This window comes from Vicugna pacos, chromosome 5 (genome assembly GCF_048564905.1).
Source record: "Vicugna pacos chromosome 5, VicPac4, whole genome shotgun sequence".
In the NCBI taxonomy this organism is placed as follows: domain Eukaryota; kingdom Metazoa; phylum Chordata; class Mammalia; order Artiodactyla; family Camelidae; genus Vicugna; species Vicugna pacos.
Genome location: NC_132991.1, coordinates 91188664 through 91216171, shown reverse-complemented (window position 1 = coordinate 91216171; position 27508 = coordinate 91188664). Strand labels below are relative to the sequence as shown.

General features: G+C 48.6%; 1 protein-coding gene across 5 annotated transcripts in view; it reads right to left on the bottom strand.

Moving 5' to 3' along the window:
- Positions 1 to 10259: 10259 nt before the first annotated feature.
- TRPM8 (transient receptor potential cation channel subfamily M member 8) overlaps positions 10260 to 27508 on the bottom strand; it is a 74736-nt gene continuing 57487 nt past the window's right edge. For 2 of the 5 annotated variants that reach the window (XM_006209134.4, XM_072960658.1), the window contains 4 exons: positions 19443 to 19542; positions 18345 to 18378; positions 13958 to 14050; positions 10260 to 11072 (listed from right to left, as the gene is read on the bottom strand). In XM_006209134.4, the coding sequence (XP_006209196.1) occupies positions 14000 to 14050; positions 18345 to 18378; positions 19443 to 19542 (185 nt within the window). In that variant the 3' untranslated portion in view covers positions 10260 to 11072; positions 13958 to 13999. Of the gene's footprint in view, positions 11073 to 13957; positions 14051 to 18344; positions 18379 to 19442; positions 19543 to 27508 lie in introns of those variants that run through there. The other 3 variants (XR_012072400.1, XM_072960660.1, XM_072960659.1) reach the window with 3 other exon arrangements.

Below are 27508 nucleotides of genomic sequence, written 5' to 3'. Positions count from 1 at the left end.
TGTCTCTTAGGGACACCACTAGAGGTTTGATTGTCGAGGAAAAGGAGAGTAAGGAAGGGAAGTAAGGTAAAGACTCACCACGAACGGTGGGGACTTTCTCCCTCCCTTCCCAGCCTTCCTCACGGCCAGTCATGGCCCCACCAGACTCGGCTCAGGCCCCAGCCCACGCTGACCCCTCCTGCCCCTCTGCCCAGCCCCCGGGCCCCGCGGCGGCTCTCCAGGATCTCCTCTGTTATCAGGCCGTTCACTGTGTTGGGGTCTTGAGTACCTGCATCTGCCTCCCCCATTACACAGTGAGTCTTCTGAAGACAGCAATGATGTCATTTATTTCAAATAATTCAATAAGTGGTTTGTTGAATGAATGAATGAGCGAGCGAGTGAACAAACTCAGATGAGGAAGCGAGTTTGGTGACTTGTCCAACTTCACGTAAACCTGTCACTCCTGAGCGACTCTAACAGCTGTCTCCCAGCTTCTGACCCAAGGCCTTTTCTTCTGTACGTTACTAAACCTTGGATGTTTTCCTCACTCAGAGGAAGATAAAATTCAGCAAACAGTTGTGGGAGAAATTAGTTTACCCACTTGAAAGGAAATAGAATATAGACTAAAGACCTAGGAGGGCTAAAAATTTACAGAATTAGAAGGAGGAAAAGAGAACAAACAGAGAGAGAGGCAAACCATCAACGGCTTCAGAGGTTCCCATGGGGGTGGCCCCAGGGACGTGGCTTGTGTGGAAGGAGCAGAGGGATTGTTCTCAAAGCATTCACGTTTCATTTCTTTACATCTGGATGCTGAAGTCCCAGGAACATGCAGTGGATAAAACAGAATTACGCTAATTAATGTCAAGACCAGTGAAAAGTCTGAGGGTTCACCCACCATGCGACCGGCATGGATACGGGGAGGAAACCCAAGACTCCGGTGTCAGAGACGAGGGACCCGTCACTCACCGCGGCAGCCAGAGCGCCCGCGATTTCTGCCTGCGTGGCCTGAGCCCTGGTGCCCACAGGCAGCTCGAGCAGAGCCAGACGAGCCCTGGGCGCGCCGTCAGCTGTGCTGCGGAGAAGCGCCGGCTCCTGCAGAGCCCGAGGCTTTCCTAAGGCGCAGTAGGCACGCCTGCGCTTTTCCCCAGGGGAAGTTATCTTTGTTACATGGAAGGTTGGTCCCTGTTCTTTGTTCTGAAGGAAGACATTATTTCCATCTCCAAGGCTGTTCATCACACGAAAATCCTTGAACAGTCAGAAACAAAGGAGGAAGCGCAGAAAGATGAGCAACCTGTGGCTAACTGTCTCACAGCGATTACCTGACTTAACCACGCGCTCCCCAGTTGAACATCATTTAGCAATTGCATGCCAGGCCCTGAGCTGCTCGCCGAACATGTATCAGGAGCAAACCCAGAGGTGGTTCCCGACTGCAAGAGCTTGCAGCTGAATGGGGATATCAGTACCCACCCAGGATCCCATAAACATGTGCCAAATGGCCGCAGTGAGGAAGACCCCCAGAGAAGGGCTCGATGGCACCTCGGAGGATGTCATGGGGACACTTTGAAAGTGTGACGAGGCAAGGAAGAGACTCCCAGGCAGAAGGAATAGAATGAGCAAAGGCCCCGGGGCAGGAGGCAGTATTATTCACCCCTGAGCAGGGGGATCACACAGTTTTCCCAAGATGGTCCTGTTCACGCCTGTTGCTACAGACTAGTCATTAATAGCATTGCTTTTACCTCTCAGTGGTGCCCTTTGAGGTATCGAGAGGGTCAGGGTTCAGGGAGGGGGAACTTGAATCAGATGCTGAAGCCCAGGGGCTGGGCAGAGAAACAGGAGCTATGGGAAGATAAACAGGACCAGAGCACGCTGAGCCTAGCGGGTTCTGCCAACAACCTCAGTCATTATTGCAAGAGCAATGGGAAGCTACTCAAGGGTTCAGCACAAGAGCATCACGTGAGCATTCTTCTTCATCGCTTTGGTCTCGATGTGGAGAATAGTGTAGGAGGTGACTAGGTGAAGAGGGAGGCATCAGTGTCTGCCGCTGTGGCCCGGACAGGGAAAGCAGGGGCTTGGATGAAGGTAGTAAGGAGGGAAGCGGTCAGATTTAAGCAGAGAAGGGGAGCGGTGGTTGGACTTAGAGCTGCTCAGTGGGGAGGCAAGAGGGCATCGGTGATGACCCCAGGTTGTCTGTCTGGCACAACCTCTGGAAACACTAGATAGGTAAGTAGGGACTCTGGCCAGACAGTCAGACAAGCAGGTGTGAGCTCAGGTGGAAATACGGGCGGAGCTGTATACATCCGGGAATCAGCATCACCTGGACGGTGACCAAAGCGATGGATGTGAACAGAGGACCCGGGGCGGCACCAGGACCCAGGGCGGCACCAGGAGACAACCCAGGACGGAGCCCTGAAGAAGCCAACGTGAACAGACAGCAGAGCAGAACTGAGGAAGTGCTGACAGAGGCATGGAGAAACCGTGAATGGTGGTTTCCAGAAAGCCAAGCGAAAGGGAAGGAGAGAGTTGTCAACAGTGTCAGATCTGCTGAAAATGAGGTCAGAGCAAGACGGGGAAAATGGCTGGGAAGACAGGGCACACACTGGTGACCTTAGGAAGGAGAGGGCTGTGGGGCAGGGTGGAGATGGCCCAGCCGTGAGCGAGCGGGAGAGACACGGAGACCGTGAATCCGGGGACGACGTGTGTGAGAGGGAGGAGCGGAAGGGCCGTGGGAAGGCAGAGGGCAAGGGGTTTCCATCCTGAGGATAAGAAAGATGGAAGCAGACAGAAATACTTCCACCGGGAAGAATTCGCTGAGTAGGGAAGGGGTTAAAAGAAAGGGAGGAGGAGAAGTTTTCCAATCCTAGAAGGTTCCTGAGAAGCACAGGGGGATGGAGTCCAAAGCGCAGGAGGCAGGACTTGTCTTGGAGAAGACAAAGGGCAGGGGAAGGAAGGAGAAAAGCTGGACCAGGATGGGAGGGAGGGGTCCGCACACATGGAAGAGGGAGGCTGAGAGAGCACCCATGGGAACGGGAGGTAGAAAGTAAAGCTATTTGCCAAGAGCGAAGCAGGAGATGGAGCAAAGAGGGAGGCAGAGGTTTCAAGGATAGTAGTGGGCAGTGAGGATCCTGGTGGTCTGAGGCAGCCACTGCAGAGAGTGGGTAGGACAGAGGAGAACAAGGAGGGCTCCAGACAGCTTGTGTGTATGTACACACATACACACGGATGCACACATGCATACTCATGCACACACATACATGGTGCACACGCATGCACATGCACAAATACACGTATGCATTCACGCATACACACGTATGCATGGGCACACGCACATGTAGGCTAAGACCCAAAGTCTCTCCACTACCATAAACGCACTCTCACACCCAGCCAGCCAGGCCCCCTTCCTCCTCTCCCCTGTCCTGCCTGGTGTCTGCCCCTCATTTTCCATTGCCAGGATCATTCCCACAAGAGGTGGCTGAGGAGCGCTCTGCAGGCTGTTGCCCAAGGCAAGACGAGGAGCACTGCCAGCATGCCTCATCTCGCATCTGTCCTCTCGTCCCTGCCACATTTACACATTTATAAGTAACTGAAATGACCAGGAAGAGAAGACTCATCGGGGTGCTAACCAAAGCCAAGTCCTGCTTCACTTACTCAGGGAGTGGCGGCAAAATGCTGGTGTTTCAGAGAGGGGAGAGCCTGGGTACCGACCCAGCTCAACTCGTTTTTCTAATGAGGAGGCAGAGCCCAGGGAGGTTTAAGGGATCCACCTCGCCCGTGGGTTTCTGCATTCTTCGAGAATTAACTGGGCGCACTGGAGACAGAGGTGGGCGGAGAGTGTTTGATGAAAGTGAATTTATCTTCCCTTCTTCAAACTCAAAAATGCTTCCATCCAAGTCAAAGTCACTTCAAGTCTGAAAATGAAAGCCTCTCTCTTTTTAATCAGGGGAGAAACTGTGTCTGTCACTCCATTAAGGGGCTTCCAAAGAGGCAAGTTCATGAGAAAGAGACATCGGATTCTGGAGCGGGAACACAGAGTGCTCTCAGGAGGGGAAGGAAATTATTCTCCTGACCTGGAAACAACCCTCACATGGAATGAGAGTGTCTTGCTTCCAGACGCTCCAAGGACAGGAGGGGTCAGAGCCCGAGGCTTTAATGGGTAGAGACGGGGGAGGTCTGCAGGGAGCGAGGATGCTAGCTGGTGCCTGGGCTCTCTGGGGGAGCTGGGCTGTTAGGGAAACCGGGATGAGATGCTGAAGGCCACCCCCCACCCCGAAGCCGGGAACTCCCGAGTGTCCTCAGTTCTGGGTCACTGAAGGCACATGGCTCCTTAGGCATCCATAAATCGCCTGATCCGCCTGAAAGAAACTGACAGTGGGGCTTGAAAGAAAATCCATTTCTGGAATAATAAGAGAGGCTTGCAGCTTCCGCCGAGCAGATTCAAGGCCAAGCCGAGCTAGCCTGGGGGATTTTCATTTTGCAGGGGGATGGCGTGTGCCTGGAGGCTTAACCAGGGGGACGGGAGACGTGAGATTGGAGGCGAAATCCCCCTCCATCAGCCTCGAAGGGGAGCTTCTCTTTCCTCGTCATCTCTCTCCCAGGAAAAGGGAAGAAGACACCAGAGCCATCTGCCAGCGCTGAACTGAAACAAGGGAGACAATGGGGGAAGGAAAAGGACAGAGGAGGCTGGAGGAGCAGAAAGAAGGGCGGCAGGAAACAGGGACGGGCACCCTTGCTGTTAAGAATCAGCTGAGCGCTGCTGTGACGCGATCTGCTCTTTTGTCCTCGCTTAAAGGCAGGAAGGCGGATGAGCACATAGCACTTCATTCCATCCACACAAAATTACTGCAAACGCTCTTCCCCCATCTCTTAACAGTATACACGTGCATGCACATATACGTGTACCCACACGTGTACACACATGCACCGCATCTCTTTAATTTGGGAGTTACGTCCTTTTTGCATATTTTAAAGAATAAAGACAAGTTGTGCTCTTCTGTGTGAAGAACGCACTCGGGTTGAGGATGGGAAGGCGCCCTTGAAGACGGGCCCCAGTGCCTGCCACGCCGGGTCCCCTGCGCCCCTGCGGGAGGCCTCCTCCTCTTTATCCATACCAGGATGGGTCCCTGGAGGAGTCTGCCCGTCTTTGTCTTTGCCCGGCAAAAACTTTACTGACACGTGAGGGAGAATTCACAGGAAAACCGCACGGTGAAGCATTTTGCCGAGAACACAGAATCAGAATTTAAAGGCAATGAGTAGGTGACCCACGGGTGCAATGCTAACGTTGGGTGGGTAGGGGCTGCTTGGCAGGCTGAGGTCTGAGTCCCCTCCAGCGTCAGGATTTAAACCCAGATGAGCCAGTTCGAGTTTACGCTCTCAACCGTGTATTCCCTCTGCGTCCAGCAGTCCCCACCTGCTCTGGATTAACCCTCTTTATTGCTTCGCTGGTTCTGGGGATCCCTCCAGCCCCTCCCCCAGAACTAGGTTGGGAGCCCCTGGCACCTGCTCCCTGGAGCCCTGTGCTCCAGTCCCCATCATCGCCCAAGACCAGGACTCCCCACAGAGAGTAAGATCCCCAGGGGCAGGGTTAGGTGGTATCAGGGCACAATGAGGCACGCAGAGTATGTGACTGAGGGCACGAGTTAATGAGATAGTGAGAAAGACCAGGTCTCCATCCTACAAGAACTCCTAATCCAGCAGGGGGACAGATCGCTACCCAGGGACCATGAAACCCCAGGGACAGGCTGCCAGGGCTGCAGTCAGGTTTATAACTCGGGTTCCAGACTCACACAGAGAAGGACTGGTGACCTCTTCCCAGGGTGCAAGTAAAGGACAGGGTGGTGCTTAATTAGGAATGAGTAATATCTTAACCAGCTAAGAAGGGAGGAGGAACAATAATGAAGACACCACAGGGCGCGTGGTGAACGGTGACTGGTTCAATCCAACCGCACCTACCTGCTTGAACTCCCACCACAGACCAGGCACCATCTAGGTTCAGTGAGTCAAATACACCCACCGCCCAGCGTCCCTTCCCTCGAGAATGTCCCAGCGAAGGAGGGAGGGAGCCACAAAACGGACCACGGCGGGAAGTGTCAACCATAACTCCCCAACCAGGACGCCCAGCCAGGAGGGAGGTCAGTGAGTGAAGCGCTGATCCTTTAGTGCCGGGCATCTAGAAGGGGGCCAGACAAGGGCCTGCGGCCTCAAGAAGCCCCCGACCAGCACCCAGGTGACACACAGATGCTTCTGTCCTCTACAGAGCCATAAGGCAGAAGGGTTGGGAGGCTATCTGAGGACAGAGCTGCCAGATGCTGCACTGGGAGAGGAGGATCAAGGCAGGCTCAAGTTGGGCCCTGACCGTCGAGTAAGAGTTCGCCAGAAAGAAAGGTGGAAGAGATGTGGAACAGAGAAAGAGCTGACAGTGGTGACAGTAAACAGTGCTCACCTTCACTGAGCAGCTAGGACGTGCCAGCCCGGACCTAAGAACCCGTCAAGTGTCCCATTTAACCCTCCCAACCCTCTGAGGGGAAGGAGGTCACTTTACAGGCAAGTAAATTGAGGCACAGAGAGTTTAAGTAGCCTTTCCAAAGTCACACAGCCCGCAAGCCACGAAGCTGGGATTCACTGCAAGGTAAATTTGTCCCATATTTCTGAAGGATGGCGCTACGCCGCTACCTATTAGAAAATCCACTGAGGCATGAAACAAAAGAGGCAGAAGCTCCAGGGGAAAGGCAGTGTAAGCTGTGCGGCTCCCCCAGGACGCAGAGTGCTGGGCAGTCAGTGGTGAGAAACGGCAGGGAGGACACGGCATTCAGCTCAGACCCGGGGAGCCACGGAGGCGGCTGACCCTGGAGTTTGGGACGAGGCCAGGAGGTCATGTCATGGGTGCGCAGAGGTGGGTAAGGGCCCGGCTGCAACGTCGTAAGCTCCATGTGAGGGAGGTGGGCAGGAGCCAAATGGGGAGCCGCTGAAGAATCATGAGCAGGGGACAGGGTGCACCGCCTGGAGCATCAGGAAGAGACCTCTCAGGCAGTGCCAAGAATCAGGCGGAGAGGCGAGAGCTTTGATGGAGACACGAGTTGGAAAGAAACTGCTACAGGCCAGTGTGACGGGAGCCTGTGGGTGGTTCACAGGCACAATGTGGTCCTTAGTCTAGATGATCACGTGAGATCTGCTGCCGTGATTGCTTCATGGTTTGCGTGTTTCTTCTCTGACGATTGGCACCATCACAGGGAAGGGCCCCGAGCCCAGCGCCCTGCACTCCCCTTACGTGCCCCTCCTAGCCTGCACCTTTGAGTTGTGTCCCCATCTCAATAAATCTGCCTCTGTTTTCCCCCAGCAACTTCAAACAACTCAGCCCTGCGTGTGCACAGCAATTAGCGACTGTCTTTAGCTACTTGGGTCTCACTCCCATTCCAGGGAGCTGCTCAAGGCATTTCTTTGATGCAAACACAAAGGAACAAGGAGGAAGCCAATCTCCTCTGACTACTACAGAAGCGGGTGCCTCCTGTGCCCTTCACCCGACACAGGTGTCTCCTTGGTCTGCATCCCATGCCTTTGCCCTGGGCACACTGCCTACAGTGTCCATTTCTTAAATCAATCTTGTCTCCTCTAATGGATTATAAGATGGTGGAGCACAGAGCCTCCTGTTTGTTTTTTTTAATATTGATTTTTGTATTTGTATTTGGATTTTTTATTTATTTCATTCTCAGTGGCCAGAAAGTATCCACAGTGGACACTTAGTGACAATACACTGCACATAGGAGGAAATGAAAGAAACTTCTCCTAGTCAAACAGGACTTCTGCAGGTGGAAAAACACTGATTTTTTTTTAATTGCTGCTATAAATGTGTACATGTGGTCCCAAAGCCCCGGCTTGATCTTAAACTAACTGGGGCTCAGAAACGTCCCCTGAGGTCTGATCAACAACTGGGGCGGACCACCAAAGGTTGCTTTCCCCTCACGATGTCCATCTTCAGGAGAATAAAGGCTAGTTCAGTCCACGCATGCCTGGGTCAGGGGGTCGAGGAGGGCAGTGGGACATTTGTCTCCAATATTCAGCTCCAGCTAGGCCAAAGGCTCAACTTCTAAGCCTTTTTGAGACTGATGCTGTGGATGGGGCTGTCTCCATGACAACCACACAGTTCAGCCCCCAACATGGACCGAGAAGCGAGGAGGGATGGTGGGAGGGAGACACACTTCCCCAAGTCTGTCTGGAACCAAGGTGGTTGTGTCTTGCGGGGAAGCCATGTACCAGTCTGGGCCTGAGGCTCCATCACCACGTGGGGCTGTGAGGAAAAGACACCCACGCTGGCCCCAAGACAGATCCCAAGCCTGCCAGGAGACCCCTGTAAGCTCAGGAACAGCTACGCGTGTCTGAGGGGTGGCAACACAGTGGGTGTGGCTTCGAGGCAGAGAAAATGGAGACCCTCGAGCTACAGATGGGAGCACAACTTGGGGGACCAAAAGGTGGCCATGGGATCTGGACCTGGCCTTGCTGGTCAGAACCAGAACCACAAGGGGGTGTTCCTCCACTTGCATCCAATCAGAATGTTCTAGTCATCTGCTTCGCCAAGTCAGCTCGTGTAACTCTGGGAATCAGATCCCCACGGAAGTGAGTCTGACTGCAGAAAGGAGTTGCAGTTCTCTCCCACTTTCAACAGAATGACAAAGGCAACCCGTGGCATTTCGGCCTATTTAATTCGTTAAACACACTCATTTAAACCGAGCTGCAGGGTTATCGGCAGGGGTGTACCGGAGCACGCCACGGACAAACACATAGCACCTTTGATTACAGGTCCGTTCAATGCATGTGCTATTTTCATGAGCTACACCTAAAATAATGACTTTCAGCAGCGCAACCAGGCAAAAACATCCACCAGGCACGCTGAGCTGACAACACGGAGCAGCTCCCTCTCCAACAAGTGAATTCCGAGTAGCGTTCAAATTCTCTGTCGTCAGCGTCAACGGGAGACTCGCTTTTGCTGCTGATACCGATGTGCACAGAGGCCTATTTCTCACACTGACAAAAACCTGGTCAGGGGAGACATAAATATGTGGACAAATGCATTTATGGGGGTCAGCCAATGGGCTAGGTTTTGTCTCCTAGCAGGTTTTCAACTTAATGTTTCGTTCTATTCACTCACTACTGGAACTGAGGGTGAGACGTGGGATGTTGTCACTCTGTATGTTCAGTGTCGCGTACGTTATTTTTTCCAGTCAGCACGGAGATAACACAGCCTCTTGTTGGTGGCTTCAGAAAAGGCAGGTATTCTAGTTGCCGGAGTAAACCAAAAAGTGAAATTCTCTCACTGACTCGGACATCTTCAAATTTCCACTCATTGACAATTCTTGTCACATAAATTTTATCCCATGTGCTTTCAGCATCCAAAACTGTGAACTGGTCAACCCTGTTATTAAGATTCCCTTTTAGACCATTAACAAAGTCTAAGTAAAAAGACAACTTTGATCTGTGTTCATTTATTGAAATTATGAATATTGTGAGGAGTTAGACTTTTAACTACTGCCCAGACAAAATGGAAAAAAATTTTTTCAGTTCAGGCTTTTGTAGTTTTTCTAAATAGATAATCTTTGAACAGCTTCCTTCTAAGATTTCCGCCTTTAGCCACTGAGTTTATAGTCTACTCAAAGCAGAAAAAAACTAATTATGGACATTTAAATTATCTTAGTAACTTTCAGCACATCTCTTTTGATCAAAGATACCACCACTTGCAGACAGAGCTGGGACCAGAAGTGTTCAGTAATAATCTCTCCAACTTTATACCAACGTCTTCACCATCTGTAATATTGAAATAAGTATATTGGCTTCTTCCTAAACTAAGGGTAACATATGTTTTGTCTTAAGACTTCTAGGCGCATGTATCGCATATGTCATATCCATTAATTTCTGTTTGCTAAACATTGTATAAGAAAGCCTTGTAAATAGTTTGATAACCAATACCTATTCCTGAGAATCCGGCCATGGGGAATTTTCCCAAATGTGGAGAAAGATTTATGCCCAAAGTGGCTCATCCCACTGACCAACTGGAAACCACCTTCCATGACCAACATGGTGGAAATCATTAGAGACTGAATATTATGCAGTTGTTAATGTAATGTTTAAGAAGACTATGAATATAAGGAAAACATCTTCAAGTAAATATTAAGTGAAAAAGCTCATATAAAATGGTATGTGTGGTGTGATGACGTTATGTAAAATTTTTAAAGAGAAACAAAACATGCATAGAAAAAAAATAGACTTAAAAAAACCTCTTGACTCATTAGCAGTGATGACCTTTAGGTAGGGAGTCTGTATTTTCTACTTTTCCAAGTAGCCTACATTTTCTATAATATCTAGGAATTTTCTATAATGTCCATGAATTATTTTTAATGGGAAAATAATTTTTAAAAAGAGGAGAAAGAGGGTCATCCAGTGAAGACAAAGCCAGTGGCGCCGTCAGGCTTGCTCTTTGGTGACTTTCCACATTGTTGGCGAGGAGCTGCGTCCTCCAGGCGGAGTTCCCGGCGAGATGCGGCTTCATGGCCTCCTTTAGTGATAAAAAGCACAATGAGAAACGGAAACAGTCTCTCCTGAAAAGAGCAGGGTCCCCTTGCTGCAGCGTGCTTTAGAAACTGATCTGACTGGGGAGACTTTTAACAATACGCCAGCTAATGAGTCACATAACACAAAAAAAGGGAAATAGCAGAGGATCGTTTGGAGGGAAGCAAAATGCCCACACGGGGGGAAAGCATGGCCCAGTCCCTATTCCCAGGAGAGGTGTTCTGTAACATGCAGGGGTCAAAGGAGGAACATGAAGGGGACAGGAGGACACGGGGGTACAGTTTAAATCATCTCCAGCAAGTTCTGGTCACTGAGACTCAGAAAGTAACAGGGCAGCCTTCAGGCGAAACACATCGTAGGAAATATTCTTCCTCTACGTCCATCTTCTCATGTGAAAGCAGTCACATGTTCTCAGACGGCTCACGCTGGGCTTTTAAAACCATCGCTGTGCACCCAGGGGCCTGAACAATTCTCATTTCGTCAGTAACAAAATTGTTCAGTCATACCCCTGGAATCCTTTGCGCTGAGATGTCTGCCACTGCCTGTGAAAAGAAAGAAAGAACACTGTGTGAAGAACGGTTTCCCGCTTCCATTCTCACAATACGATTTGCTTCAAAACACGTTCATAATATACAGGGAATGGGTCCAAACGTACTACCAAAAATTGAGAGATTGTCTTTTGGTACTGAAGTCATTACAAGAGGCATTTTTTTCTCTTAATGAGGTGAGTGTTGACCAGTTTGCCGGTGTGAACAGAATGACTGTGGTTGAATGGTCAAGGCTTAGCTCAGTCAAAGTTAAGGCCCAGAAAGTTTCCCAATGTTTTATTTGCCGAATGGTTTCTGCATAAATAAAGGATGAGTTGATAATAAAATAAGAACTGCAATAATTTATTGAAAAGAATTTTCTGATGACTCCCAAAGGAACTTCAAATTCTCTCAGTGAACTAGAATTTAAGTGCAGCAAATACAAGGGTCAGGGGATTATTATGTAGTCATCGAACAATCTGGTGGCCTCAGGGAAGCACTTCCCACCCAGCCCCATCAGGAGGGTATAAAGGTACATTAAAATAAACAGCTTTCCCTCACCGTGGTTCTTACTTCCTTTGAGCTTCAGTGTGGGAGAAGGAAAAATATATACACAAATGTCCCATCCTGAGTTACTGGATCAAAGGCTGATTTGAGACGGGCAGCCCAGGTGAGGAAATTGGTTAAAAAAAAATTCCCCCGAATGTCCACTCCTGCCCTACCTCCGCTGGGGCCAGCTCACACCCACTTGAGCTGGCATTCTCTTCCCTTGCCCTCACCCCAAGGAAAGACACCCTCACCCCTCTAAAGAAAGAAGTATCAGAGAGGCACTACGAGAATACTATTTTAGCATCATGTACCAGGTGGGGAGGAGGGCAATACAGGGCTAGGGGAGGGGGCAACACAGGGGTAGGGGAGTAAGAGGTACAACTACTTAAGTATAAAATAAGCTACAAGGATATATTGATCAACACAGGGAATAGAGCTAATATTTTACAATAACTATAAATGGATTATAACCTTTAAAACTTGTGAATCATTATACTGTCTACCTATAACTTATATAATATTGTACAGCAATTATATTACAATAAAAAAATCAAAAAAAATTTAGCAGCAGACAGGTGGTTGCCTAGAAAATTACATTTTCAGTGAACTTAAGGATATGCTAGACAGACAACATCAAAACAAGAAAATGGATCTTACATCCAGAAGTAAAAAGTATACCAAAAATTGGACATGCCAAATTCACTGTTTCTAAACAATAAACACAAAGTTTAAAAAAAAAAAAAGGTATCCGTGGCGAAGACTTCCTGGGGTCTGTTCTCTTATACACCCTTTCCATCCCTTCTCTCACAGATGCCCATACGGGCGTGACGTGACATCCTTTGCCCAGGTCATCTCCATTCACCAACTCACTCACTCTCCGTATGTTCATAAAAGTTTAAGTGGAAGCAAAAAGCAAGCTGCTAAGACACCAGCCTGTCTGCTCATTTTCCTTACCGTCAACATTTTTTTTGGAGAAAGGAGAGATGAGGAGCTTAGAGCTTCAGGAGGTGTATGTGTACATCTCATTTTGAATCTTTTCTGATTATTACACCCTCTATGGTTTTTTTTGAACCATTTTAAATTGTTTTGTCTATTCCTAATTTTCTTCTATATTTCAGCTCATAAATTAAACAAAACAACAAATGCTTCAGAACTCACATTATAACTTATTATAAGGTATAGTATTGTGTTTATTAAACACCACGGTGGAAGAGATGGCAATACATTCTTCCTAAACAGACAGGTTTATTTGCATGAGCCACTCGGGAGGCTGTACCTGCCTTCACAGTATGTATAAGATGCATGAATCTTGCTTTTACAAGGTCTTCCAGGATAGAGGGCTTTTAATATGATCCATAATTGTCTGACCCCAAGGAAAAGTACTGTGTGCCCAGGTACATTGAAAGGAAACGACAACACGATGACCCCTACAACACAGTCACCCTGGGGGAGCGGTTCTGCCACGTGGATATAATGCAGAGGCAGCGATCAGTGTGGAGCCTTAGCGCGGGTCAGAGCACAGATGCCTGGCATTTAGGAGGCGCTCAGTAAACACTGAGGGGGGGGAGGGGAGGGGAGCAGAAGGGAGTCAAGGGAGGGGAGGGGAGAAGAGGGGAGGGAGTGTTAACTGTGTTCCCATTCCTTGCAATTCACTTGCTCAAAAAACTCTAATCAAATGGCATGCTCATTGCCGTTTTCTCCCTAGCTCTACACATCCCTGACAACATTTTGAACATTTGGTTTTAGAATCTGGACAGGTAATGGGGTAACATAATTAAAGCAAATGGTAAGAGCATGGAGCAAAGCTTTGGGTTCAATTTTGCCTGGTTAACTTAATTACATTTTTATTGTGCGAAGGAGCTCTTGCTAAAAAAAACCTTAAAAGCTTTACTAAGACATTGTTGGTAGTAAAATGTGATCAACATGCATTTGATAGGAAATAAAAAAAACCAACCCAAAGAACCATAATCTGGATATCCCACACAGCAGTGAACAGCAGTGATGTGTCATGAGAATGCGGTGCATGTCTGAAGTCTAGAATAGTGTGACCTTGACTCAATGCCAAAATAGCTGTATAGTTAGCAAGCGTTTTGTTTAAACATCCAAAAGGGTGCTGTCCCCTACTGCCAGGTGTGCCAGCCTCAGGTGGGGGGCAGACTAGGCGGGGAAAGTCACGTGACGGCAGCTTCTTCTTGGTTTTTCCTATATCCCCACATTGTTGAAAATGTTCACACCATGCATTATTTTCAAATAATGTGCAATTAAAATAACTGAGAAAAAAATCACAATTTTGAATTAGCCTTAAAACATGTAAATTTTCAGAGCAACAAAAAGCCATTAAAACAACTTACTGTGCCAGAATTAGATCTTTGTCCATTAGTGTCCACGAAGTTTTATTTGATTTTATTTGCAATCTCTTTCAGGAGACCCTTGAGATCATTTAGCTTGGGAAGGGAAAAAAAAATAGAACTCGTCTTAAGATCAATTTTCCAACTTTAAATTTTAAATGATTACTCTATGGCTTTTCCATGAAATAGACATACTATACATGAACTATTCAAGTGTAGCTCACGCCTGGGTGGGTCGCAACGACTGGCAGGTGACATGTCGGACCCTGTCCATCGCTAACTTTCTGAAGTTGCATCACTAGTAAATAATCATTTGCACCAATTAGGATTAGCTTTACCCAAATACAAATCACTAGTGATTCCCACATAGAAATGACAGATTTTAACAACACAGAGAAGTAATATATAAAATAGCACTGTTATATGTAACTAATGCTAATCAAATTAAAATCTATCAATAGAGTTCTGCTTTAATACTAAGGAAAATAATATGATACAATACTAATCAAGCTTTTGCAAATAGTGTCTCCCCTCACAAAAAAAAGGATAAATAGCAAAACAACTTAAGTAAAAGGCACAATCAAACTATTTTCAATACATACGTATTTCACAAGTTTATTACACAAGATATATAAAGCTCATTTTAAATTGCATTTCATGTTGTTACACATGATAAAAGCTACAGACACATCACAATCTCCGTGCATCCGTGCAGTTGGCTTCCAACTTGCTACATCACTCACTCAAAAAAAACTCTGTGTTTAACTTGGGCTTATTTCTAGTATTAAACTCATTTAACTCTTTTTTTAAAAGAACAAAAAGAAATCATAAGAAAAAAAAACAGGTTTCTTTCGTATAGCACAGGGAACTATATTCAGCACTTTGTACTGACCTTTAATGAAAAAGAGTATGAAAACGAATACATGTATGTATATGCATGGCTGGGACACTGTGCTGCACACCAGAAACTGACATATTGTAACTGACTGTACTGCAATTAAAAAAAAGAAAAGAAAAGAAAGAAACCATAAGGGCTAATGGCTGCTTAAAATAAAGAAGGCAGAGGTAAAATCTCTACTTCAGACTTAAGGTCAATTGTGAACGACTTTGTTTTCTGGTGTGATAGTAAGATGGATACATTTTTTGTTCACTGTGTTTGTTGACAGTAAAATGACTTTAAAAAGCTGTTTAAAGTAGGGCCCAAGACTTCTAGCACTTGAAACACTAGGCGATCCCTAAAATTCTCTGTGGATAGAAAGGGGAGACTTTGTGTTGCTCAGAAGAGAAGGGGTGGAGCCTGGAGGAGCGAACAGAAAGGAGAGAGAGGGCAGGAGACAGGGTGAGAAGAGGACTGAGGTCAGGAGAGAAGGGGGAGGGGGCAGTGAAATCCCAGGTGGTCGCCGATGACTCCGGGCTGTGTGGTTGCAGGTTTCCCTGACCAAATTCTACCAAAACCTGCAAAATGCACAGTGTAGATAGGCTTCTTGTGGGAACCAAGGGGCTGAGCCCCGCAGCCAGGGGGATGCAGAGAAGGCTGGACACCCAGGGGGTCCTCGGAGGTCCCCACAGAGCCCTGGCTCGCGCCTGTGTGGACAGCCTCCAACGGGGACTCCAATCACACAGACTTCCTCGTGCTCCCTGGGGTATCGCCCTGCCCAGACCCTCACAGGCTGAGAGGCTTCCCTGGCCCCTGGGAGTCAGTCCAGCTGGTCCAGGGCCCTGACGTCCTGATCGCCCCCACCCCAGGTGCCTCTCTGCCCTGACCCCAGTTGCTGCCATCCTGCTGGTGCTCTGTGCCCAGAGCAGGGTCAGCACCAAGGCTGGCAGAAGCTTTAGCCCCACGCCAGGGCAGCTGTCCACTGGCTCCTTCAAAGCCACCGCAAGTGAACCCACAAGTGAAACAACGCAACACAACAAACAAAAGTAGCCCGTTTTCTCTCCACACACACATCCCCCTAGACAAGTCCCCCGCATCTCTATTCCCAGAACCAGACTGTTTCAGCCGCTCCTACATGGCCACTCTGACCACTCAAAGGGCTCTCTGAAAGGAGTGTGTCCAGAGGATTCCCGGCACAGGGACCCATCCCTGAAGAGGCCAGCAAGTTCCTGCACAGGACGACCCAGCCTCCCCGCTTCCTCCTGCTCAGCATCCCCCGTCCACGCCCTCCCTCGCCACTGCCTGGGCCACTCCACGCGTCTCTAGGTTCACCTGCTGCCCCTGCTCCCCAGTGAGGCGGACACGGGCCACCTGGAACACGCACCCGATGTCGCAGAGCAGGGCGTTACTGCTTTTCAGTTCTCCATAATTCTGCTTGAAAGTGCTGCTATCCCCAAACCACTTAACAAGGGATCTATCTGTGAAATCTGGGGACCACAGTCACTTTGACAGCACCTCGCCCAGGACCTGGCACATGGCAGGTTCTCAGTGAATACTAAGTGCCATGAGGTACGTAGATGCAGCAAACAATATATTTAAATATAAATATATGGTGAAGAAAAATAATCACGTAAGCACTCTACATTATGTACCACATATTATATTCATGTAATGTAACTACTCAGTCCTAGGGTTTGTTCCCCTATTGTTCTTTTCATACATTCTTTTAATGTTTTTTAAGTTTTCTTTTAAAATATCCAGGGCTTTTCTTTTCCCTCTCCACTGGTTATAACCACGGTGTGCTACCTGGCCTGACTGTTCATGTGCAGACACGACCCTAATGACACAGGGGCTCCCTAGCCCCTCAGCTCAAAGTCAGAGGACTGCAGCTGTAACAAGGTACACTCCGGGCGACAGCGCGTCTCCAAACGTGGCCGCCCGGGTCCTTTCTCCCTGTGTCAGTCCCACGTCGGGAGGCCGGTGATGGAGAGGTGGCGCGTACTCCCCCCGCCCCCCGACCAGGATCCCGGCTGGCCTCAGGCCGCTCTAATCAAGACTTTCCGGTGGAATTGAGGTCACGTCAGGTTCAGACACCAGCACTGGCGGCTTCTGTGCGGTTTCTGTTTCCTCTCTCTCGGAAGCCAGCCACTATGTAAGAGAGGCAGCTGCCCAGAGACACACCACCCCTCCCCCGCCACATGGAACAGATGACACATGGGAGAGAGAGACCATGAGGAGGAGCCCCACGGGGCCAGATCCTGGCCTCACCACCAGCCCAGCCCGGCCCAGTCAACCCAGCTGAGCCCACGCGGAGCAGAACTGCCCAGCTGAGCCCTTCCCAAACTCCGGGCCCGGAAAAGCAAGAGCGAAATGAAGCGGTTGTTTGAAGACACTCGAGTGTGGGGTGGTTTGTCGCGCAGCAACGGAGAACTAAAGTGAATTGTGATGGAAACCTTCGGGTGTCAGCACCGAGGCACCATCATCTGCGTAGCTGACTCTAACGCATGCAGGCAGCTCCGGGCCGGGAAGGCCGGGAAGAAACAGAAGAGCTACTCTGGCGGCGGGGGGACGGGGGTGGGGAGGAAGACCCCAGGCATCGGCCCGCCGTCCCGCACAGGACCCGACTCAGGAGGGGAGGCCATGGAAACACGGCCTCAGATTCTTTAGATGCTGGTGGCAAATAACACATAAAAACATATACAGGAAATTGTGAACTGAATAGAGTCTCATGTCGGAGCTCTGAGGACGGCTCCTCTGGTTCATTTATTCATTCAACCAATGTTCCTTGAGACCCTACTAGGTGGGCGGTGCTGGGTGCTGGAGACCCCCACACCGGATGGGGTACTATCTTGTCCTAAGCAGCACAGCACTGGGAGGAAAAGTGAAGCCATCACCCGGGAGCCGTTCTCAAAACACCATGAGAACTACCAGGCATCGCCTCCTCTTCAGAGCCTAACAGGGAGCCAGCATTTGTGACTCGCTTGTCATTTCTGCTCAGCCAAATCAGAGTTCCGGGCTCCCCAGCTCAGGGTGGAGGCAGCCGGCTCTCTCTAAGCTTAATTCACACGTGTATCCGTGCATTTGCATTTCAGGTTAAGTAGGTGACAGACTAGTGTGGCATCAAAGGCTAGCAAGGAGGCTCCCAGGCCCCCAGCCCGTTCTTCGGAGCCGTTCTGGTGGTCCCTGTGACTGCAAGCATCCTACGCCTGCCTCTACAGCTGAGAAGGGAGAAGAGGGGTCCTGGGTCAGACAGAGCCAGGTGAGATTTCAGAGGTCGTGGAAATAGGACTTCAGGACTGCTCCGTGTGGGCTGGGAGCCTCCGAGAAGCGATGCCATCCCAGCAATTCCATCCCAGACCTTCTGCAGTGAATGAAGGGCGCTGAACACAGGACGGGGTCACATGCATTTTTCTTAACAATTAACCTTGTCTATTTTTGGACATTGGCCTCCAGCTGAGAGCTCAAAGATAACAGATTTTAAAAATATTCCCCAAACTATAAACAGAACCGTACCTTTGTATCCAGCTGTCTGAAACGATGCCTCATTCTTCAAGGAAGTTAAAAAGAAGAGAGGAGAGAGAGAGAGAGAGAAAGACTATTAGGCTCCATTTTAGAGTCTTTTAAAGAACAAAATACAGATCATTTTCATTTTCAACGAAATTAACGTCAGCGGCTTTTACCATTTTTACTTTCTTCCCAATACCCAAGCGGAGCAGAACTGCACGCTCACTCCAGCTGTCAGTACAGCAGACAGATGCTCCCTTTATTTGGGGGAAGGGGTGGGAGATGACCTGTAAAGTCCGTCCCTTCCTTCCAGAACTAAAATCCCCAAGTCTAGGAATGGGGGAGAGTTTAGGGCATCTGCTGTGTTACTCAAAGAGAAGGAGCATGCATCACATCCTGTGCTCCGGACAGCTGGGCTGCACCCAGCAAAGTGACTAGCTGTTCTTCTGTTTACTCTGAATTTTGAGGTGTGTTTGGAGCTCTCAGGGAGAGTGACATCTGACCATTAACCCTGTTCACTTTGAACACAAACGCCACGCTCCTAGATTCCCTGCATGCCACATTTCCTGAGGACCATCTACGGAGTCAGTGATTTATCTAGTTCCACGGGGTGTTTATAACAACTCCAGGTGACTCATAAAGGATGTTCGGGACTTCTAGGGACAGTGTGCAACAGGTCAACCAAACGGTTTCACCGTCTTCTGATCTCTCTGCTTCTTCCTCACAGAGATACCTGTGCAGCACCTGCAAGGTGATGTCCACTGCCCACGACCTGCGGGTCTTCCCAGAATTCACCTCTGCAGCCATGGCACGGGCACTAACACTCTTGTCACCTGGTCCCAAGGCCCTGCCCTGCAGGCTCCAAACACTCCTCTCTTCCCTTCAATCAGAAGGACAATCAGATGGCAGCTGGGTAGCCTTTGCCCTTCCTGTAGGGCTGACAAACTCTTATGTGTTTGTCACTTTCGGTTGCCCGAGTAGCATCTTTTTGGTGCCATTGCTCTCAGCTGCAAATCTTACAGACTTGGCTCAAATAAGCTGCCTCTGTTCTACCAGCTTCCATGCACAAGGGGCGCCTGGCCAAGCAAGAATAAACGACTGGCATACTCCTCTGATGTGTCATTGGCTTTTGTGTTGATCTTGACAAGGTAATTTTCCTTCATGACGCCCTCCCATGCTAGAGTCATGTTGTCTTCATTTTTGAAACCTTGAATAATGAGACAAAGAAAAACATTCAGATTGCTTCATTTGCCCCTTCCCTCCTAAATCAGCACCTGCTAGGCATTCTGCAAGACTCCAGAACTAGAATTCGACTCGTCCTGCACAGGCTGATCTGACTAATGTTCCAGACTAGTGACAGGAGCTGAGCGATGGAATATTAATGAACTTCTAGGTAACAATGAGGAATTGGGGCTGCCTGCACGAGATAGGAATGCAATCTTTATTCTAAATAGAGTTCCATCCAAAATCATTTCACTAATGAATTTGGTTCTCACATTTCATACATGCTCCTCTTCCATTTTGATGACATCAAAACGCTAAACCAATCATTTCAGTTGGATAATTACTGGTGGATCGTTTACTCTCAACCTAAAACTAGGGCAGAAACTTTGGAGGAGAGAAAAATAACCCCTGGACACCATTCCTATCCTCCTGAAATACGCAGTTTGGCTGCAGACCGCAAGGAAAATTCTTATGATTAGTCTTTTCCTCTCCCCTAAGCCAGCCATGCTGCAAAACTGGTCAGCGACATGTTCCAGCAAAATTCTTAGTTGAAGCTTTTACAGTGCCTTGGCCTTTCAGATGGCAGGCAAACCAAAGAACAGCTCACGTGTCCCCTGTGTCTCAGGTACTAGTGCAACAGAGATCCTCGGTATGAATTCATGGGGAAAGAAAATCACACACATTCATTCACATGTCCACTTGGAAAAAAATTTATCTAGTGTTCACTTTTTAGTTTATTCATCAACACATTAGAGTTTAGGAACAGTTGAAAATCTTCCTCTGTGTAAAAAGAATTAGGAGACAAAGACAGAACTAATACGCAAGTGGCCGGACTTCAGCAAACCCTATATAGCAACACAGATTTATTTTTAAATGGCAGGCATTCACTTTAGAAAACAATTCCCAGCTGGATTTCTTTCAGTTGTATTTTTCCCAGCAAACTCATCTCCAATGTCTTTTCCTCAAACTAAAATGTATGTAGAAGCCCAACACGAATACTTAATAACCAACGTGGACGGGGTGGGTGCTTCTGAGCTCGGATGACTAAAGAGCAAGAATGAGCAGTGACGAGATGTGCAACCTCTCTAGCCATCAGGGAAATGCTGATTGAAACAATGACGGCTTTTCCGCAACCTAACTGGGAAATCAGCGGGGCCGACAGTAATGCCTCCACCCTGTGTTGGCAAAGATGCAAAGAAACAGGTTTCCCACATACGGAGAAAATCTGTTGATTATTACAGTCTTAGGCAATGAGAGATGGGAAGAGGGGCAGACAGTATCAAAAGACATAAAGGTGTGCAGAGACTTCACCCAGATATTTCTCTTCTAGAAATAACTCATAAAAAAAATCAGTGATGTGCTCAAAAATGAATACATAAAACTGTTTATCAGAGCATTTTAGGATCACAAAAGAGTGGAAATAATCTACGTGTTTAACAAGGGACTGGTTAAATTAATTATGGTGCAGCCAGCAGCTGGAACAGTCCAGTTGAAAACTGTCATCCAGATGTATATTTATGGACATGGAAAATGTTCACAATGTACTATTGGTTAAATAAACAAATTCGATCTTGAATGTGCGTGCACAGAGCGATCAAATCATTATACACCCACACAAGAATAACAAATACCGATATGTTAATGGTATTTATCTTTGGATGGTGGGTTGCAGGTGTTCTTGCTCTTTCTTATTTGTGCCTTTTTGTGTTTTTCAAATGTTCTGTACATGAATATGAATTACTTTTTCCATCATGAAAAACAAAAATTTTATAAAAATACAATTACTGGGTAACATATTACTTGAAGATGTCACCAAAAAAGTACCAAAAATGGAAGTTTCGATGTGACCTTTTCTGAAAGCTATTTGAAATATCTTGCATTTTTCTCTAAAGAAGGGTGATTTTAAGCTTAATCTCCATGACTTCCCTATCACTGGAGGCAAATGCAAAGAATTGTAGGAAATGAGTTACCACGAGAGAGTCTGATGACCACAGAACACTGCGGTTTCTGGAAATAGCAATCCCCGAGGGGGAAACATGATGAGGTGGTGACCAGGTGCCCCTGGAAGTGTCCAGGGAGCAAACTGGGCTCTCGGCTCCTGGTCTCTGGCCATCACTGCACAGAGGGTGAAGGCTCCTGTCCTGTGGTCTCCATTCCTTGTACTTCTTTATTCCTTCCTGAGACTAAGCACCATTTGAAGAGAACATCAATGGCCCACTGTCTGTTCCTCCAGTAGTTGGAGAGCATCACTCTCCCAGGGGCCCATCAGGGAGACAGGTGCAGATGAACGTGGCTCATTTCTGACCTGTTTGCTTTCTGAAGCCGGAGCTCCTGTCCACCTGCTGGCCAGGTTGGGAGATCCATTTCCATTTTCATGACCTCATTGTGCTTAATCATTAAATAAGCTTGGAAAGAATGTAATGCATTTCGTGCTGCCTTCCTAACCCATCCTGACTCCGGAGAACTGTTTCGGCCTTACATAGACACGGAGTTTCCTGGTTCCCCGGATCCTGGGCTGAGCACCATGGACTTTCTGTCCCTCACAGCCCCGCTACCCACCCCAGCTGCAAGCCCACTGGCCACGGGGAAGTCGCTGCCTCATAGGGGGTTCACATCACTTCCAGGCAGCACGTGTGCTAGATACTGCCTTTTCTCTCTGCTGCATCAAAATCTTCCTCCCCGCAACTTTTATCCATTATTGTTTTTTTCTCTGAAATCACTCAGGGAAAAATATGAACCTTGTTGCCGGAGCCTCAGGTTGGCAATTCATTTTCTGAATTTATTTTGCATTTGCCTCCAAGTCTGAAGGTAGGCATCGGTCCCCTCTGCCCTCCCTAGGTTCTACAGACATTCACCCATCACACGACTTCAAAACAGACTAAAGGCAGTCTGAGACACTTCCTTGCACACCTCTGATCTTTGGGTGTGGTCTCTGAATACAATTTCCAGATCTCAACTTTCAGTCCCCATCCCTGACACAAAGACTGCTCATTCTTTCAGTTAGAAATGACTCACTTTCTCTGCCAAGGCAAAATGCTGAAGAGAAAGACAGCGGCTTATCCAAACTGTCAAAACACTTTTCTTCATTAAGAAAGACAATTACGTACGTGTGATAGTTAATGACATCCCCAAGGTGACATTTAAATGTCTTGAAATAATGCTGTTAAAAGAGTTAACAAAGAGGGTTCTTTAAACTGTGACACAAGGTGGGGGCCGTGGGTACATTTACATTCTGAAAGCCAGACTTCTGAGGATCACGGCTCCAGGGGCAGCACAGAAGTAGTTTATGACTAATAGTTAAGGTCACACTCCTGAGTATCTTTCCTCCATTTCTATGTAGTTAAGGAATCTCACACATACACACACAAATGATAGTTCTTGGCAAGTTAAATATTTTCTTGACTACCACCAATTATCATGTCTGGGTTAGTAAAATTCATATCTTTAGTTTCTGAATCGTCAAAATATTTGGGATACACTGAAGGGCAGGAATGATCGGCCCAGCATGGAACATGAATCCCAGAATGGTGGTCCCTTACTATTTTACCAGGTGCAACACAGAAAAACCAGCAGGCAACACACACACACACCCCCAGCAGCCACTGGGAGACACAACTCTGCAAACAGTAGGAACAAGGCCCCAAGTGGAAAATCTCTAACACGTTCTGACAAAAATCAATAGGAGACAAGACCAGCCTAACCACAGTCCTGTCGTTACTTGTGCCAGATTCTCCCTTAGAGTCTCCCTTTCCCAAACTGCACCCAACACCCTTTTTTTCTCTTTTTTGCTGTTTAACAGAGGCTTTTCCTTGTCCCATTAGTGCCCCAATAGGGGGGACACATCTCAAGGTCCTGCCCTGCTCCCCGAACCCTAAATTGACTGCACTGTACACGGGGATCTGGAGATGTCTGTTACTGGCCCGCAGAGTTTCGACGTTCACTTCCACCTGGAGGGAAACAAGTCCAATCAGCAAAGGGTCCAGTGATGTGTGTGCCATGATCCGTCTTACCATCTTACACTGTCACATCTTCTGTCTGCATCTTCTTCCTTCCGCGGGGACCCGGGATGGTACACTGCGATGCGGTGGGCAGGGGGCAGGGAGACTGTGTGGAGCTAGAACTCGGCTGTGGGACCTGGACCACGGTCTTTCATTAGTCTCTCTGCAACCCCCAGCCCCAGGACTCCTCTCCCCTCTCATCTGACGACTCCTCATTCTGTGGGCCTCTCCCAGCTTCTACACTTTTGCCTGGCTAATCCCAACTCATCTTCTAGGTCTCAGATTAAATAACCCCTTCCTCCAGGAAGTCTTCCCTGACTCACTCTAGTCTGAGGTTTAAGCATCCAGGGTGCTGTCATGGCACCCTGCAAATTCTCTAAAATAAACGCTTCCTGCACTTCTCCATAATGGCTGTTTCATTTTCCTTCTTCTCCTGAGATGATGAGCCTTGTCTGAGGGCAAGGATAGCTTCTATCTTTTTTAGTACCATTTCCACAGTGCCCAGCTGCCGTGTGGTGGGTGCCTGACACATATTTGTTGAATCAAAGGTCTCCAGGCCCCCTTCCCTCCTTGAATGGCAGGCTCCCTGTGACACTAACCGCCTCGTCCCAGGTCTGGCAACTCTCCGGGCCATGGCGCATGAGCCCAGCCCCCAACACTGCTGCATCCACAGAACTGAGAGTTAACGTTTGTGAAGGAATGAATGCCTCCTGCAGTACCTTCACAGTAGTTTCTGTCTGTGTGCTCAGCTAGGGGAGGTCCCTCTTCATGCCTGCCTTGCCTTCCCTGTCACATGTCCATCCATCCCTGCACTCCGTCTGTTTTTAAACACAGATTCACAGTAAATGTAGGGCAGGTTTTACAAAAATCTCCCAAAGATAACTATAGAGGGAAATGAGGTTGGTAGGTTCCTGCTTTTGGAATTTATAAGAACTCAGTGATTTTCCTCTCTTTTATCCCCCTACTTAGACATATTACGAGGATTTTTTCACTGGTTCTAAAGGGGTGTCTAGAGTCTAAATATTTCCATTGATTCTTGGGGGTTGTCTAGAGTCTAAGTGATAAGACTAATTGGGTAAGTCATTAACTTTGAGGCACCCATTTCTCCCAAATTTGGGCACAAATTTATCCCAGATTGCTAAAGGTCATTTTCTGGAACCAAGTTTGTGCTTTTCTATACCCTCCACATCTGCTCAGAATGGAAGTGCTCAGGAAAGGTTACTTCAAGCAAGGAAAACACAGCAGATATTCAAATGACTTGTGAAAATATATCAGTTTTAGAAAATGGCAAAGAAAAAGCAGCTAAGCACTGAGAAAGATCAAGAAGCTGTTTTTTAAAGATCTGTGCTCAATTGCCCAAGCTTTTGAGAAGCAATAAAGATACAGCAAATAGGCCAATATATGTACATAAAGTCAGCCTAGATTCTGAGCATTTCCCTGTGGTGAATGCAGTTATAGCTGTTATACCTTAGAAAATTTTATTTTAAATTGTTCAAGGCAAAGATAATTTTGGACTGCTCAGAACCACCTGGTGAAATAAATGTTTTCATTTCTAGTGTGTCAGATCTAGGTCTAACATGGCAGGTGAGCTCATGAGAGGCACGCCCCCATGCACACTGCCCCCCATGCACAGCTCAGCTCAGCTGCAATGCCCGGGTGGGGAGGGTGATGACAATCTTGCCTTCTTGTGAGAGGCTGGCATGGAGGAGGGGACTCTCAGGGGATCAGCTCACCCAGCTTGTTCAGGGGATAGCCGGTGTGATAAATGTCAAAGTAGGGCCACAGATTCTGCCCACCCTGAGTGTGTAGGCTGCTCTCCCACCAAGAGGTGGACCCTCCTTCTTTACTCTCCTGATGTGGGCAGGCCTGCGACTTGTTCTGACCAACAGAACGTGGCAGAGGTGGTGTCATCTGATTTCCTGAGCCAAAGCCCTCAGAGGCTTTGTAACTGCTTTTTGTGGGAGTCTAGCCTCCAACTGTGGGAGCCTGAACTGGAGGACACCAAGTCTCCCAGATAAAGCCCAGCCAACCCTACACGTGTGGACATCAGGACCAGCCAGGCCATGCCCCGCCTGCTAATGACCGGACACCACGAGGAACAGAGACCCGGCCAAGGACAGACCCACGGAATCATGAGCAGATAAATGCTGGTTGCTTCAGGCGACCAAGTTTCAATGGGTTGTTTACACAACAGACGTGCTCAGAGACCCCCAGGGACCTTTCTTTGCTTTTCCTCAAGAAGGAATGGGAAGGAAATCCCACAGGTACCAACACTGGGTCCGACCTGAGTCATTATCCCCACACCCCTTGTCAGCACATGGGGCCATGTGATGACTTTCATAGGCCCTGCTAGGGTGACCAGCAGCCCCTGAACTGATGGGGCCCCCGGGATGCAGGCCTTGCAGTTTGCTAACAGGGATGGTCCCTGGCAGACTGAGAACAGTTGGTCACCCTAACTGGGTGCTCAGAACAAAGACAGGGAAGTTCTGGGCAAACCAGGGCAAGCTGGCCACCCCAGGCTCTCGGCACTTCTGCTGACGTGGGCCCTTGCGGGATAAAGACAGCAGTAAGCATATTACATGACTGGCTTGGTAGAAAGACAAGTACGTACCAGTAGGTTTTCTGCTGCCTAAAAGTTCTTTTTCTTCTGATTTTTAAAAGAAATGAAAAGAACTGTGTGGACCGAGAAGGACCTGGCCCCGTCGCTGTGCAGAAGTCAGCCCTGCAGCTGCACCACCCCACCCCAGCCACCCCAGGGACGGGTCCTCCGGCTTGAGTCTGAGGTTAGAGGGCAAAGTGTGTGCTATTTACCAGCGGTGCCCTTTCTGTCTTTTCCTTTGTGTCCAAACGTCCAGATGAATGAATAGGCTCCCCCCTCCCTTGTGCTGAGCTTGGCTGAAACACGTCTGTGGGTGAGGAGGACTCATCTGGCTTAGTGACTCCAGGATGGAGAGTTAAGAAAACAAAACCTGAAGTGATGTGGGGAAAAGATCTGGATGCCTGCTCCCTGCAGCCAACAGAGATGTGAACCTGGGTGTGCCTGGGGGTCAAGGGTGAGAGATTCCGGCTCCCACAGTAGGGGCGAGGAGAGGGGCTGGGTGGGGACCCGCCTGCCCACAGTCTGTCAGGACTGAGGAGGTGGGTGACCACATGAGAAAGAACAAACCTCATGGCCGTGTTGACTCCTGCCTTCCAGAAGGCAGTGGGTCCGCAGCAGGGAGAGTCTGTGCAGAGCTCAGCCCCAGAAACCAGACACTTGGTGGGAGCCACCTCTGGAGAATGCGCTGCCAAGTCCCGGAAGCTATGGCTGGGGACGGGGGCCAGGCAGGGAACGGCTGAAGGACCCGCCAAGTGCCCACACAACAGAGGGTCTGTTTTAATCATGCCCCAGGCCAAGGAGCAGGGAGCCGGCCTAGCACAGCACCATGCTTCTAGAGAGCACTTCTGCCCTTTCCTGTCCGCTCTCCCTGGCTTCGACTCAGGGGAGGTCAGTAATGGCAGCTGGAGGGCGAGCGGGAGGGGAGGGAGTCAGAGGAGCGGAAAGTCAGCAGCCCACCCTCCCTGACAGCCCCGCGGGCGGAGACGGGGCGCGGCGCGAGGGGGTCCCCGCTCCGAGTGGCGGTTCTGGGCCGGCTAATCTACTGGATGGACGTCCTAATGTCTACATTGAGACTGTTTTACCAAGTAAAGTGATGTAGGATTTTCTATTTCCCTAAGACCAACCAGAAAAGCCATGAGCCCTGCGGGAGTCAGAGCTAAGGTCTCCCAGAGAATAAACGTCACAGAAGCAACAGAAAAGCAAGAACAAAGTCACGTTTTGACACCATCCCATCCATCCTGTTTGCCCAACACCCTAATTATCATTATGTCCGACCCCAACCCCCGCAAACAAGGCCACCCCGACGGATCTACACCGCCTTCTTAATCTCCTCTTTCTCTTGAACAGTTCGC